The sequence below is a fragment of the Sceloporus occidentalis genome, unplaced genomic scaffold, assembly GCF_023333645.1.
Source record: "Sceloporus occidentalis isolate IW3139 unplaced genomic scaffold, rSceOcc1.0.p SCAF_5, whole genome shotgun sequence".
Lineage (NCBI taxonomy): Eukaryota > Metazoa > Chordata > Lepidosauria > Squamata > Phrynosomatidae > Sceloporus > Sceloporus occidentalis.
In genome coordinates, this window is record NW_028316985.1 from 32,500,046 (window position 1) to 32,514,332 (window position 14,287).

At 41.1% G+C, this 14,287-nt stretch overlaps 1 protein-coding gene across 5 annotated transcripts; it reads right to left on the bottom strand.

The window, feature by feature from the left end:
- Positions 1–316: 316 nt before the first annotated feature.
- IFT27 (intraflagellar transport 27) lies at positions 317–13,919 on the bottom strand. 5 transcript variants are annotated; one of them, XM_089526745.1, is made up of 8 exons: positions 13,447–13,684; positions 12,924–13,187; positions 8,569–8,648; positions 7,436–7,495; positions 4,334–4,393; positions 2,945–3,062; positions 1,929–2,038; positions 317–1,723 (listed from the first exon to the last, which is right to left on the bottom strand). In XM_089526745.1, exons 3-8 carry the CDS (start codon positions 8,611–8,613, stop codon positions 1,625–1,627), a joined length of 492 nt encoding a protein of 163 aa, XP_089382871.1. In that variant the 5' UTR covers positions 8,614–8,648; positions 12,924–13,187; positions 13,447–13,684; the 3' UTR covers positions 317–1,624. The 5 variants fall into 5 exon arrangements, with proteins under 5 accessions (XP_089382871.1, XP_089382868.1, XP_089382869.1 ...); XM_089526742.1 differs by lacking the exons at positions 12,924–13,187; positions 13,447–13,684 and adding an exon at positions 13,691–13,919; XM_089526743.1 differs by lacking the exon at positions 12,924–13,187.
- Positions 13,920–14,287: the final 368 nt, after the last annotated feature.

Sequence of the window (14,287 nt, forward strand, 5' to 3'; positions counted from 1 at the left end):
TTATTATTATTACATTTTCTTCTGCTTTAAAGGGCAGGTTCTACACAAGCTGCTGTATCAATGAAAATTCCTATTTTAAGTAAATATATTTCAGTGTTAAGCAGAAGTTCAATTAATAAGCTTTATCAATAGCAAGTTGTACACCATTTGCCACAAATATCAGTTGCATGCATTTTACTGAAACCAATGGGCCCTTGCAAGAACACCATTAACTGGGCAAGTGCAGAAATACCTGGGAGGCCACTTCTCTTGTCACCAGTCAAGGAGACTGCTGACCTATTACTTTTATTATATTCACTCTATCTATATATATATATTTTTGGTATCTGTAGATGGTATACTGAAATTTCAACTGGCTTTTTGTAAGTGCATTAAGCTTGCATATATTGAGATGTGTTAACACAGCTGGAGTTGTGTAGGTTTTATAATGTGATATTTTTAGACTTTATTTTATGTGCTGCATGTTATGACCTGCCCTGAGCCCTTGGGATAAGAAAGAATAAAAATCAGAATAGATAAATATGTTATGACAAGCCTTTCCAGTACACTCTCTCGATTTAGAAGGAGCAAGGGTATTCTCTATCATTTGCACAAGAAATTATTTGTATATCAGTTGAGAGATCAGAAGCCCATACGTTTCTACAACGTGACAGTCACCAGTAACATGGATGTTACTTGTCAAAAAAGCAACTTTCTAACTATACATTTGGTAAACCAATATGGTGTCCAAGAGGATGTTATGCAAACCACTGAAGGCATTTTTAATGCCCCATATCACTTCCTTAAGTGATCTCTGCACCAGCAGAGGGCAGTACATTCCCAAGTAATAAAAGGTAGAAAGAAAAGGCATTGATAGCTAAATAGCTTGCAGAAGTGGGAGAATAAAGAGCCAAATCAAAACAAACCGTTCTGTGAATTCAGGAGCAGAGCTCAATGTTGTAGTGACACTACAAAGTTTCAAACAGTGGTAACTACCCCACAGACTAGAGGTAGGTCTCATATGGTTCTCCAGATGTTGTCAGACTGCAACATCCAGCATTCCTCTCCACTGGTTTATGTTGGGTAAGGTTGCTGGGAGCTGTAGCCCAACAACACCTGGAGTGTTGCATGATTCCTACCCCTTCATAGAATTCATTCCTAAAAGGCTTTACCTGAGACCAAAACACAATGTTTTCATTTTTGTTTCTTATTTTTAGTTTATTCTAGAAGAGTATTTAATGTTATTTATTTCTGATAGTTTAGTTGCACCAGAATGGCCAGGCTGTTATTTTGTTCGTAAATCCTGCCAATCAACTTTATATGTTTTATTTCTGGAAATTTCTCACACTATGTATACTATACTTGCTTTCACAATATTTAAACTGTGAAATCATTAAAAACCCACAAACAACACTTCATTTAAAATTATATGTCACAGAATAGGCAATAACAAACTAAGACTTGGAATGACTGTTGAAAACAACTTCTATAGATTGTTTGCCTTAGAATTACCAGAAAGAAAATGAACATAAGACATAAGGTCTAATTTCTACTCTCTCATGCCATTATCTATGATAACTAAACATTTAATTATTTTCAGGCTCAAGTAAAAAAGTAAGGTATGTATAATACACTCAGATCCACCTCAAAGCAGTGAGTGAAAAATTTCCACCTTCTCTTTGTACAGTTGGTGGAAGGAATTTGCTAAAATGCGAAAAGGAGTTTCATAGTTTTCCATTTCTTTCTGTAAAGAAAAAAAGTACGACAGGGAAGTAAGTGAGAAGAAAAACAAGTTATTTCATCAACACACTATTGCAAGAAACAACCCAAGGAGTTCAAGCCAATAAGATCTGACACTGAGGAAACAGCAGGTTTTAGTTTGCTGTTCTGAATTTCTTGGGTTGGGAGTGCAATTCTTTACCTATACATAATTACATAAAGACACTCACAACTGAAATCTCACAGTACTCTAGACCATTAGTTTCTGCCCATTCTTGTGCTTGTTTTTGCTCCACGACTCGCCTATCAGTTAAATCAGTCTTATTGCCCACCAATACACCTAGGAAAAGAAAACAAAGAGGAAGTATTTTTAAAAGACTTTTATTTATTTTAGCTCCACAAAGAATACTAACTCAACAACAACAAAAAATGTTAAAACAGGCTTAGGATATGAATTAAGATAAAAACACATATAAAAGTATGCTTAACAGGTAAATCCACTAGGGGAATTGTCCAGCTTGCATTGTCTGATTAACAACAAACACCATAACACATAGCATGTCAACATGCTACCAAATAAATAAATAATAAATAAAAAATAAATATTTTACAAGTTAATGGATTATATGATTCACAAGGGATATACAGTGGGCCCTCGTCTTACGTGGGGATCCGTTCCGGATCCCGCTGCGTAAGGCGAATTCCGCCTATGCTTAAGCCCCATTATAAACAATGGGGCTCGTGCACGGCGGCGCGGCGGCGCGTGGGGCGCAATGGGCGCGCACGCCCATTCAATTGAATGGGACATGCTGCCCCTTCCACCCCGCGGCTTGAGCGCGTATGCTCAAGCCGCGTAAGGCACACCCGCGTATAATGCGGGCGCGTTGTATATGTCCCATGTTTGTTTTAGATGGTGAGGCTGCATCTCCAAAATAATCCAGGTTGATACCACGTTAACTGCTTGGGCTCCACACTATGGAATTTTGGGAATTGTAGTTTTATGAGACATTTAGTTTTATTTGCCAGAGAGCTCGGAGGCCACAACAAACTACATTTCCCAGAATCCCTTAGCACTGAGTCTTGGAAGGTAAAGTGGTGTCAACCTGCATTATTTCTGCAGTGCGGATGCAACCTGAATAAACTGAGAAAAGCCACCTCAACCATTTGAAATTAAGATGCAGTGCTCTGTAATAAATCCTGAATATGAAATACAGCTCAAAGTATATGGACTTTCAGAATTTCCTACCTGGTATATGAATTCCACAACTCTGGGTCTTCAATTTTTCTAGCCACTTAGCACAATTATTGAAAGATTGTTCACTGGTTACATCATACACAATACAAATGGCGTTGGGTTGTTCCCACTGTGTAGCAAAGGGAAAAAACTGTAAACCGTATAGAAAAAACTGATGTGGTCAATAGCAAGTACAGTACAAACTCCAGGGACATCAAAGATAGAAGTAAGTAATTTTGGAAGATAAAAGGACATCACAGACCTCAAGCTAAGAATAAAGGAAACCAAAACAAAGGATCCTGTAAACCATTCCCATGGAAATAACCTTAGTATTCAGAGGAAAAGCTACATTTCTGTGTTTCAGCCACACTGCTAATCCAAAACTCTTCAAAGACTAAACACATTAAATAGGTAAACTGGGAATTTATAGTGCCACATTAGCTTGTCCATAATCAGCAAAATATCGTTTTAAAAACCCCTTACAACATAGGGCAGCAATACACCTACTGTGGAGGAGGCTCCACTGAGCTAAGTGGGACTTACTCTGGAATAAATATATAGAAATCTGTCCTGGAAAGTCAATGTAAAGGAAATCTAAAACAGTCCCATATAAAGGTTTTCCTGCACATTCTTACTTGTTTTGCAGAGAACTAGCAAATGCTTTATATGAATGCAGGCTAATGTAATCTACTTAATTATTAATAATATATACATTTCAAGTATATTCCTCAAATAATTCTGTAGATTATAGTGTTCTGTCACCTGTGTATTTGAAATTTACAATGTGAAGATGCACATGCTGGCTCTCTGATTAAATAAGACACAACTAAACTGCGTGAAATGAGTCCAAATACACATTCTTGTTAGCTCAGACTAAGGTCTACAAAATCCAACAGTTTTCACAAGGGTCCAAAACACACTGCAGAAATAATCAAGTTTGAGACCACTTTAACTGCCCTGACTCAGTGCTAGGATTCTGGGAATTCTGGGAACTGTAGTTCTGCGAGACATTTAGCCTTCTTTACCAAAGAGCTCTGGTGCTAAAATAAACTACAGTTCCCAGGATTCCCTAACACTGAGCCAGGGCAGTTAAAGCTGTCTCAAACTGGATTATTTCTGCAGTGAGTTTTGGACCAAGAATCCCAGCAACCAGTAGCTATGAGATGACCAACCCAAAACTGGCCTGTGGACTCCTTAGCTGTAGTCCAACTTTTGTCCTCTGTCCCCCTCCCCCAAATACAAGTTCTTGGGGAACCCACTCCCCTGCCCCATGCTTTCAGTACTATCAAGGAGAAAAGAAGATAAAATGATTACTCTTTTTCTTATGAGTGTTTTAATTAGGATGTGAGCATCAAGATTTCTTTTTCCACAGCGCATATCTTGAAATACTTTTATACTTGCCAATTTCTCAAGCATCTCAGTGAAGAATTCTTTGCCTCCTGAGTCAAAGATGAGGAGTTCCTGAAAGCAGAAGCAAAATAAAGTGTAGTCAGAGAGAATCTTCTTCACTAAGCACATATGTTTAAATACCAAATTCCTTCAGACCTGGCAGCAGTCACAAGAAACAAGTGACAACCCTCCCCCAGGTGACTAAAATATTTTCTTCCTCAAAGGAACTCACTCTGTAGAATAATATAGACCTACACAAGTTCACTATCTCGTTTTTAAACAATGCAAAGTCCATAAGCTACAGTGTTCTTGGAGGCCATATTCAGATTGCAAAACTGTTCTTAGCTGTCCCCCAAACAACTAGCACATTGGTGAATTACCTAATGGTGGTAGCACAGAGCTGCATGGGTGTTGTTGTTGTTGTTGTTATTATTATTATTATTATTTTCATTTCTATGCCATCTTTCTCCCAGGAAGGGACCCAAGGCAGCTTACAAGATAAAACCATTTCAAAATACTACAGTACAATATTTTAAAACAATTAAAGTCATATACAGTCATAAAACAATATAAGGCCGAAAATAGATGGCCCTAAAGGAGGGGTGTCATGTTGCCCCTTTGTACGCTGGATTGGGGCCACAGCAATCACACACTGTGGCCCCAATGCAGCATTTTCTGGGTGTAAAAAGGAGTGACAAAATGCCACTCCTTTTTGCACAAAAAAGCACTTCTTTTGTCGCCACTGCGGCTCTTTTCCACTTCTGTGGCATGCAACATCTAATTGCCACAGTAGCATTCCCACACTGCCTGCCATCTGGGCAGGTGTGTGGTGTGACTCCAGTGTGGGTGCAGAGTTGGAGTGTCCAGTAGGTGGTTGTCACACTCCCACATCGCCCCCAAGGCAGCATATCATGACCGTGTTTTGTCCCTTAGTTAACATAAAACCCATACAAAAGTTAAAACATAACACCCCCAAATAAGCCACCCTGTCATGACTTTTTTTTTGAAAAGCTTGCCTAAATAAAAATGTTTTCACTTGCTTCTGAAAAGCAAGGAGGGAGGGGGGCATGGAAGGACTTTCCAGAGGGTGGTAGCAGCCACTGAGAAGACTCTCTTGTGTCATCACTAGGTAAGCCTGTGATGGTGGCGGGACCGAGAGAAAGCTTTCCCTGGAAGATCTTAGGGCTCTGGTAGGTTCATATGGGGAGATATGATTTCTCAGATAGTCTGGACTTAAGCAGTGTAGAGCTTTATAGGTCATAAAAAGCACTTTGAATTGTGCCCGGTGTTTTGGACCAGCTGATGTTTCTGAACAGTTCCCAAAGGCAGCTCCACGTAGAGTGAGTTACAACAGTCCAAAAGGGATGTAATCAAGCAGGGACGTAGCCGGGGGGGGTGGGTTCTTGGGGTCTGGACCCCCCATCCATTAGAAAAATGAATGGTGTGTGCTGTCGCGCCGCCGCACCCAAGCCCCATTATAATGGTGGCACTTAGTCTGGACACCCCCCCCCCCCCACTTCCTAAAATCCTGGCTACGTCCCTGAATCAAGGCATGTGTCCCTGAAACCAGATCTGACATCTCAAGAAATAAGCACAGCTGGCACACAAGTTTTTTTTAACTGTGCAAACGCACTCCTGGCCACTGCTGAAACCTGGACATTCAGGCTCAGGTTGGAGTCCAGGATCATACCCAAGCAGTGTGCCTGAGATTTCAGGGGGAGTGTAACCCCATCCAACTCAGGCAAAGCCCCAATTCCCTGATCTGCCTTATGACTGACCAGGGGCACCTACTGTATATACTTATGTAGAAGTCTGGAAACTTTAGTCAAAAAATTGACTCCAAAAAAACCGGGTTGACTTATCCATGGGTCGATGTAAGTACTGCACGTTAACTCATATATATATAAAGGAACCATCCCCTTTTTCTGAACAGAGTGGTAAAAGGCAAGAGCTTAGTCCATCCTGGGAGCACTAAAAAGAAGTGTGGATCCTCTCTACTCTCTCATCTATCCAGCCTTTAGGATCAGCACAAATAGTTAATACCTGCTGGAATTTTCTAAGTTCTTTGGCATCATTTCCCTTTGCACCATCCTTTAGATCAGGGGTAGGCAACCTGCGGCCCGCGGGCCGGATGCGGCCCGGCAAGGCCTTGGGACCGGCCCCAGCCCAGTCCTGCCGCCGATTGCTGCCGGGGCCTTTGGCCTCTCGCGCGCAAGGGCAAGGGGGGCAATTGTCTATAGAAGCCTCGGAAACATGCATTTATATTAACATTTTTTTAAAAATCAGCAATTTTTTTCGCATGTCCTCCACTTTTTAAAAAAAAGTGTCCACCATTTGAAAATTTTGTCCTACATCTGTCCCTGTTTGTTTGTTTATTTATTTATTTTTAAATTATTTAATTATTTATGTTTTTGCTTTGGCCCCCCAGTTGTCTGAGGGACAGCAATTCGGCCCCCGGCTCAAAAAGGTTGCCTACCCCTGCTTTAGATCCTTTGTTACATGCCCCTAAGTTTTACCTTCGACTTATCCATGGTTCATATCAAAATTCATAATTTTAGTCCCCAAACCTGCCCTCGGCTTATACATGAGTTTGACTTATAGTCGAGTATATACGGTATGTCTTGTCTGGATTAAGTTTCAAATTGTTTGCCCTCATCCAGTCCATTACTGACAGTAGACACTGCTTCAGTACAGAGAGAGCTTTCTTGGAATTAGATGGAGAGATAAAGCTGAGTGTCATCCGCATACTGGTGATACCACACTCCGAAACTTAGTATACTTGAGATAGTGCATGGGTTTTGAAGTTCTTTTTCACTGCCATTAAGCCTCCAGGCCCAAATTCTATTTTCAATATCAACTCATGGTATACACAAAAGGGCACCTGGGATATTAACACCGCTATATATTTGTTAACCAAATCAATAGGTGACTCAATCACTACAAAGTTCTGTAGATAAATCCAGTGACTGAGCTTTTTGCATTGCCAATAATAATGTTCCACATTATATTAATACTAACACAGAATACTTGTTGAATACAATTAAACTAATTCAGATAAAGTCACCAAAAAAGACTTTTTTTAAAATCCCATACACTTCAGTTTAAATGCCTCACCACACTATCATTTGTCTCTGGAACAGGCACTGTCTTCACCAGCAATTCTACTCCTGTTGTCTGTCAATCAGAATAAGGAAAATATATTAGTCAGAGAAAGACAGTTTATTTCCATACTAAACTTGCTTGGTGCCAACAGAACCCTTTGTATCTTTCAAATCACTTCCACAATATGTCTAAATAACATCTTTTGTTTTGTCAGAGAAATACTCAAAAATCGAAAAGGTGGATGCTTGAGATTGGTTGAGAAACAAAACTATGGCCTGGTACAGACGGGCCCTTTGCAGTGTGCCCATGACATGCTAGGGTTGCAACCCTAGCACGTCATGAGTGCGCTGCAGCTGCGCGACACCATCCAGATGGTGCGCGCAGCGATGACTTGCCAGCAGTGCAGTGGACAAACGGGGCTGTGCCACTGGCACGTCATCGCGCCATTGCTGGCGCTTTGGCACAGCGCAAGTGTGCCGCAAAAAGGAGCCACTTCTATGCACTCTTTTCTTGCTGCGCAGCAGCGCCACACAATTTGGCTGCTACGGCGCTTTTGCGGAGCAAGGAGAGGCGCGTCCCCAGCGCCTCTTTTTGGCGCTTTGTGCCGTGCCTGTGCGAGGAAATTACTTGTTCACTGTAATGCAAAGTTTATTTTAAAACAGACTGAAGAGTTGTTCTAGATTCTTTGGATTCTGGTTTATACATTTATTTGAACAATGATTCTTGAAGAGTAGTAGTGTACCCTCTCTCCTCTATTCATATAAGTTAATGCAACAGACTGACTTCAATGTGGAGGCTGTATACCCAGGTGTCTGACATGCACAATTCTCTTTCAAACTGGACTTCTATATACAGTATATATAAACTCCTGAACAGGGTGCATGTTCCATATTTTTTTAAGTAAGCAGTGCAAAATGAGACAGAAGATGTTCCTCCATCTGAAAATGACTGGCTGCATAAGTCTATGAACTGGTTGGAGATAAAGGTATTCTTGGCACTTTTCTGTCAGTTTTTTTCCCTAAAATATGTTAAAGACACTTGACACTGATCATAATAACCTGTAACACAATATTAACTTTTAGATTTGCAAAAGGCATGTTGCCTTCTCCCTTTCACAACTGCTGTCATTCAGCTACATGGCTCACCAGTGTATAGTTTTTTTGAAAATGAGCCCCATCATTACAGAACATCTGGGTCAAGGCACTCTTCCCCACTGTTGAATCACCTGTACAACAAAGAGAGGAAAGAGTTCATTTCATTAAGACAATGTCTTCTTGCCTTAAAAACTTTCCATGCTAAGAACTTATTGGTTTTCTTCCACTGTAATACTACTGTATTTGCAAAAAAATCTGATAAAATGAATGTGGTAAGTAAAGAACAGCTTAATTCGAGGCTTTCTATCCTTGCTGAAATCTAAGTACATAAGTGCTCTGAAAACTGAAAAAGAGCAAAGCCAAGTTAGATTTAAATTTATGTGAATATAACTAATGTATATATTTTGTTGTGTAAATGACGTTCATGGGAAGCTTAAGCAATGGGATCACATTGGGAGTAAAAGGTAATTAATTTGTCTCTTTGCTGAATTAAGAAAGTGACTGTGACATGACTTATTCAAGTAATATATTACAACTAACTCCAAAGCTGCCCATTCTTGATTATATCATACATCTAAATAGAAGTGGGATTTTTTGTCATACAAATCATCAGCCTTCTATGCTCCCTGTCCACAATGAAATCCACATAAATAGCAAGTTCTTGTTCTTGACATAATTTGCTTGGAAATGATGGCATATGTATTGTGCTCATGACAGAGCATCAATTGTCATTAATATTTCCCCAAGAATATAAGTTAATTCTCTCAGCCTGACGTGAAATCTTTGGTCAGTTGCAGAAAATTCTCCAAATGTTTTGTGTCAAGAAGAGACAGAAGTGGCTTATGATCTGTTTGCAGAGTAAACATTAAATCAAGGAGGTATGCTTGTCCTCAATCAACCTGGCGTTTCCTAGAGGTACTGGACTACACTTCCCATCATGATTTAATATATCTGGAGAACAGCAGGGTAGGGAGGACTGTCCTATTCACATGTTCAGCTCACTGCCAGGGCTACTTTTTCAATTTGCAGCTACTTGTTTCTGTTGGCGTGAATGCTCTTGAGATAAAAGCAATCAGAGTTCAATGTCCTGTGCTTTCTTTTTTTAATTAATATCAATTATTTCTTTTTAAAATATTTTGATTGTACTTTGTAGTTGTCATTGCAATTTTTTTACTTGTACACCGCTATGATCAAAGCGGAATAGCGGTCTATAAATAAAACTTATTATTATTAAGTTGATGTAAATACCCTTCTAGTAGAAAGGCTGAAGTATCTATCCATAGATACTAGTATACTTAAGTATCATACTGGGCTAGTATAAGGAATGAAATGAGTATCATTTTGATCTTGTTGACAGCTGCTTGTTGCAGTGAGCCTCAAAATACATTTTCTCTCTCTCACTCAATACGTCTCTGTGGTGCTGTGCTGCCCAGGTAGACACTTTAATAACCCTGAACAATTGCCTGACATCAGTAAGCTCTGTTAACTTTCTGACTGAAGCTACCTTTAAGAACCAGATACCTTGTAGTGTTTTCCAATATCCCAAATGCAGAGGCTGAGATTGTACAAAGGAGCATATTTCATTAAGCATAACCCTACTTGGGTTTTAAAGTATTCTGTTCAGCCTGTCATCATATGATGCCCTTGTAGTTCCAAACAGTAAAGTATCATCAGTATGAAACCATGCCAGCCTGGACACACAATCTAATTTGGGAAGCAGGGGACTGACTTTATTTATTTAGGGTATTTCTACCCTGTCCTTCAGCCCTAGAGGCTATCAGAGCAGCTTACAATTATTATTTTTAATTAGAGGTTCCTTGCCCTCAGGCTTACAATCTAAAAGACATGACACAAAAGGAGAAGGGAATGGTGGTGGGGAAGGGGATGAGGTACAGTGGTTCTTCTCTCCCTCTGAGGCCTGGACCAAGGCAGATGGACTGGAGGGAGGGCTCTCTTTCTTCAGGCTAGCCCTGATGGAGCTGGGCCTGCCTATTCACTCCCTCACAGGCCGAAGGATGAGTTATCATGGAGGGAGGGCTCTTCTTCAGGCTAGCCCTGAAGGAGCTGATTAGTACTTGGATGGGAGTCCAATAAAGAACACCAGGGTTCTCCAGTTAGGGCTGGGATAGAATCCTGACAGATTCTGATTCTATGATACAAAGAAAAACCCTGGAGAGAGAACTTAAATGGACCGGTGGTTTGAGTTGGTATAAATTAGTAGTAGCTTATGCCATCTTGTATCTATAGCTAGAAGAGGCTCAGGAGGTCCCAATAAATAGTATCTTAAAATAACCTTCAAAATGGGATGGTGAATGTTATTAATTTGGATGTTACTCCAGCTAAGAGAATCTACCAGAAGCCTGTCAGTATCAAATATTGTGAAAAATGTGGTTCAAGCTAATATTTTTTTGAAAACTTATTTGTTCAAATGCATTTTGACATAGCTTTGTCAAAAGTAACCGACTTTTAAATCTTGCTCTTGGGTTTTGGCATAATCATCATCCCAGCACATGGAATAGTTACTAACAGAAGGATTTAGCAACTTGTGATCTAGCACCATATCTTGTCTGATCCTGGAAGCTAAATAGGATAGTACTTGGTTGGGAGACCACCAATGAATACTAGGTGCTGTAGTATGTATTTCAGAGGAAGTAACTGCCAAAGCCACCTTTGGGTATTCTTTGTCTAAGAAAACCCTATGAAATGGATGGGGTTGCCATATATAAATTGACAGATGATGTGAAGGTGTGTGCACACATACAGTCTCACATATTGACAGAGGTAAGACTGGCCTGACTTGTTCATGTTCTTTGTTATAGCTAAATATATACAAAACTGTGACATCCTGACACTACTGTCTAGCTAGGTGGAAATTTATTTTTTTATACTACATTTGTCATAGCCCAATAACATTCACTTTCCAAAGGTGCTATATACCTAAGTTCTACTTGATATCCATACAAATCTGAGAACTCTTGGATTAGTAGTCCACTCTCCTCCACTTTTCCCCTCTGGTTTACAAGTTTACCATGAGTACTTTGCTTTGGAAAGCAGGGGGCCTGTTTCAAAGGAAAACAGTTTGTCACTGGGGTCAATAATTTAATTATATCACCTTCTTGTTCCGGGCAGTTTGCAGAAGAAGCAGCAGCAACTACAAACCTAAAACTCACATCACAAAAACAACTTTCAGGATAAGAATGAGGAAATCAGCGATGTCTGGTTCTCCTGGGGAGTTTATATTTGGCACTGGAAGAAGATTATATTTGACTCCTGAGTGCACCTTCTTGACCTGTTTCTGTGTTTGTTTTTACAGGTCACAAACATTAACCTGACTTGTCTTGCTTTATTGTACAGCTTGGTCATAACCATGCTGACCCAGAAGTAATTCTCACAGATTTCAGTGAGAACGATTTCCTAGCACCACTTATAGCTTCAGTCATAGATAGCAAGCTTTTTAGAAATTGCTAAGTTCTATTCTTTATCCCCTTATCTCCCTTTAAGAGTCCATATGACAGCCATTGTGGTATAGTAGTTTGAGTGTTGGACTATGACTCTGGAGACCAGGGTTTGAATCCCCGCTTGGCCACGGAAACCCACTGGGTGACCCTGAGCTAATCACACTCTCTCAGCCTCAGAGGATGACAAAACCAAACCACCTCTTGCCAAGAAAATCCCATGATTTAAGTCAGAAACGACTTGAATATACACAATAACCAAGAGTCCATTAGAGCTGTTAAATTGGCTGGAGCGACCTTGCTCTCTGTCTCAGGCTCATTTGGTGGGAACAAGGGAAATAGCCTTCTTGGTGGTTGCTCCCAGACTTTCTTCCCAGGGAGGCCAGGATGGCCTTCTCCTTCCATCAGCAAGTTAAGACATTTTTATGCTGTTAAGCTTTTAGAAACCGACTGGGGTGGGCTTTTGGTTTGCATTTTTTTTTTTGGATTTTGGAATATTTGCATACACATAAATGTGCTATCTTGGAGATGGGGCCCAAGTCTAAACATGACATTCACTTAGGTTTCATGTACACCTTGAGTACATAGCCTGAAAGTAATTTTATACACATTACTTTTAATACTTGTGTGCATGAAACAAAGTTTGTGTACACTGAACAAGAAGACAGCAAAGATATTACTATTTCAGCCATCTATGTAGACAATTTTGGACTCAGGAATATTTCGGAATTCTGGATAAGGGAGACTCCATCTTGTTGTGTGCCTTTAAGTTGTTTCCGTCTTATGGCAACCCAAAAGCGAAACTATCCTGGGGTTTTCTTGGCAAGATTTGTTCAGGGGAAGTTCACCACAGCCTTCCCCTGAGGCTGAGAGCATGTGGCTTATGGCTCCAGAATACCCATCCAGCATGAAACTGGTAGGAAGCAGAAGCAAGTGGGTTCATTTGGCTACCTGTCCAGCCATTTTAACCTGGGTTGCCATTTGCTGCTTTTGTTGTGCACCTTCAAGTCTTATGGTGACCCAAAGGTGACCCTATCATGGGGTTTTCTTGGCAAGATCTGTTCAGAGGTTTGCCATTGCCTTCCCCCTGAAGCTGAGAGAGTGTGACTTGACCAAAGTGGATTTCACAGCTGAGCTGGGAATACAATCCCGGTCTCTGGAGTTGTAGTCCAAGGCTCCAACCACTACAGTGCCACAGTGCCTCTCAGACTCCACCTGCAATAATAACAACAGTAGTAGTAATAAAAAACAGTACTAGTAATAATAATAATAATAATAATACTCCAGCTGCAATATATGTCATTAAAACTGATCCTGGCAAACCGTGTTCAGGACCCAGAACTTGGAAAGTTTTGGACAACTCCCAGAATCCCTCACCCCCCAGAATGGTGGTCTTGTGGGGGATTCTGGGAGTTGTAGTTCTGGGAGTTGTAGTTCCAGGTTGCACAGGTCGGTGGCCAGTTACAGAACTCACCTGCCACGATGCATTTGGCTCTCAGCTTCACCATGGCTCCCCAGGACCCCTCACCATGAAAGAGGGCCACCCTAAGGGGGTGTTTCTTCTATGGGGAACAAGGGGGGGGGGGTCAGGGATAGGCAGTAAGACCTAATAGCACCTCCAACTTTGGCCTCTTCGTTGGGCCTAGTGGAGAGGTAAAAGCCTCCCTAGCGTTGCCCTGGCAACAGCACACTGCGCCCCTCCGCCATTATGTCCTTACATCCCATGCTCCTATTGGTTGCTCCATTCTCCCGCCTCCATTCCCATTGGCTCCTGCTTTTAGCTTCCCCGCCGTCTCCTCGGCTCATTGGCTCCCACTGTGTGCCAGTCAAATGAAAGCGGGCTGGTGATTGGATAAGCCTCGCTGTCAAGAGCAAAAAGCGTCCCGCCTCTCCGCGGCTATAATATGGTCCCTTTTCCTCCCACGTCCAACTCTCCTCCCGCCGCAGGCGAACGATGAAGTCATCCGAAGCTACAGTTAGGCTCGCGCCACCTTCTGCCCAGTGATTGATGATGCCCCACGGACATAATTTTATGATTGGTCGGTTGAGGAGGAATGTACCACTGGGACGGAATGATTCCTTTGAGGATTCTCTGGGAGAAAGCTTTGTTTTGTAATTGCAAAATAATGCCCAAGTTTATTTTTGCCTTTTCTATGAGGCTACAACGATTCAGAGGAGGGAATACATTTATTTCCCTCCAGTTCATCCCCCCTCTCCTAATAATGGACCGTCCCATGCCTTTATGCGTTTTTTATATGATTTCCACGGAAGGTTAAATGAGTTTTCTGCGCATGCGCAGATTAACTATCACACTT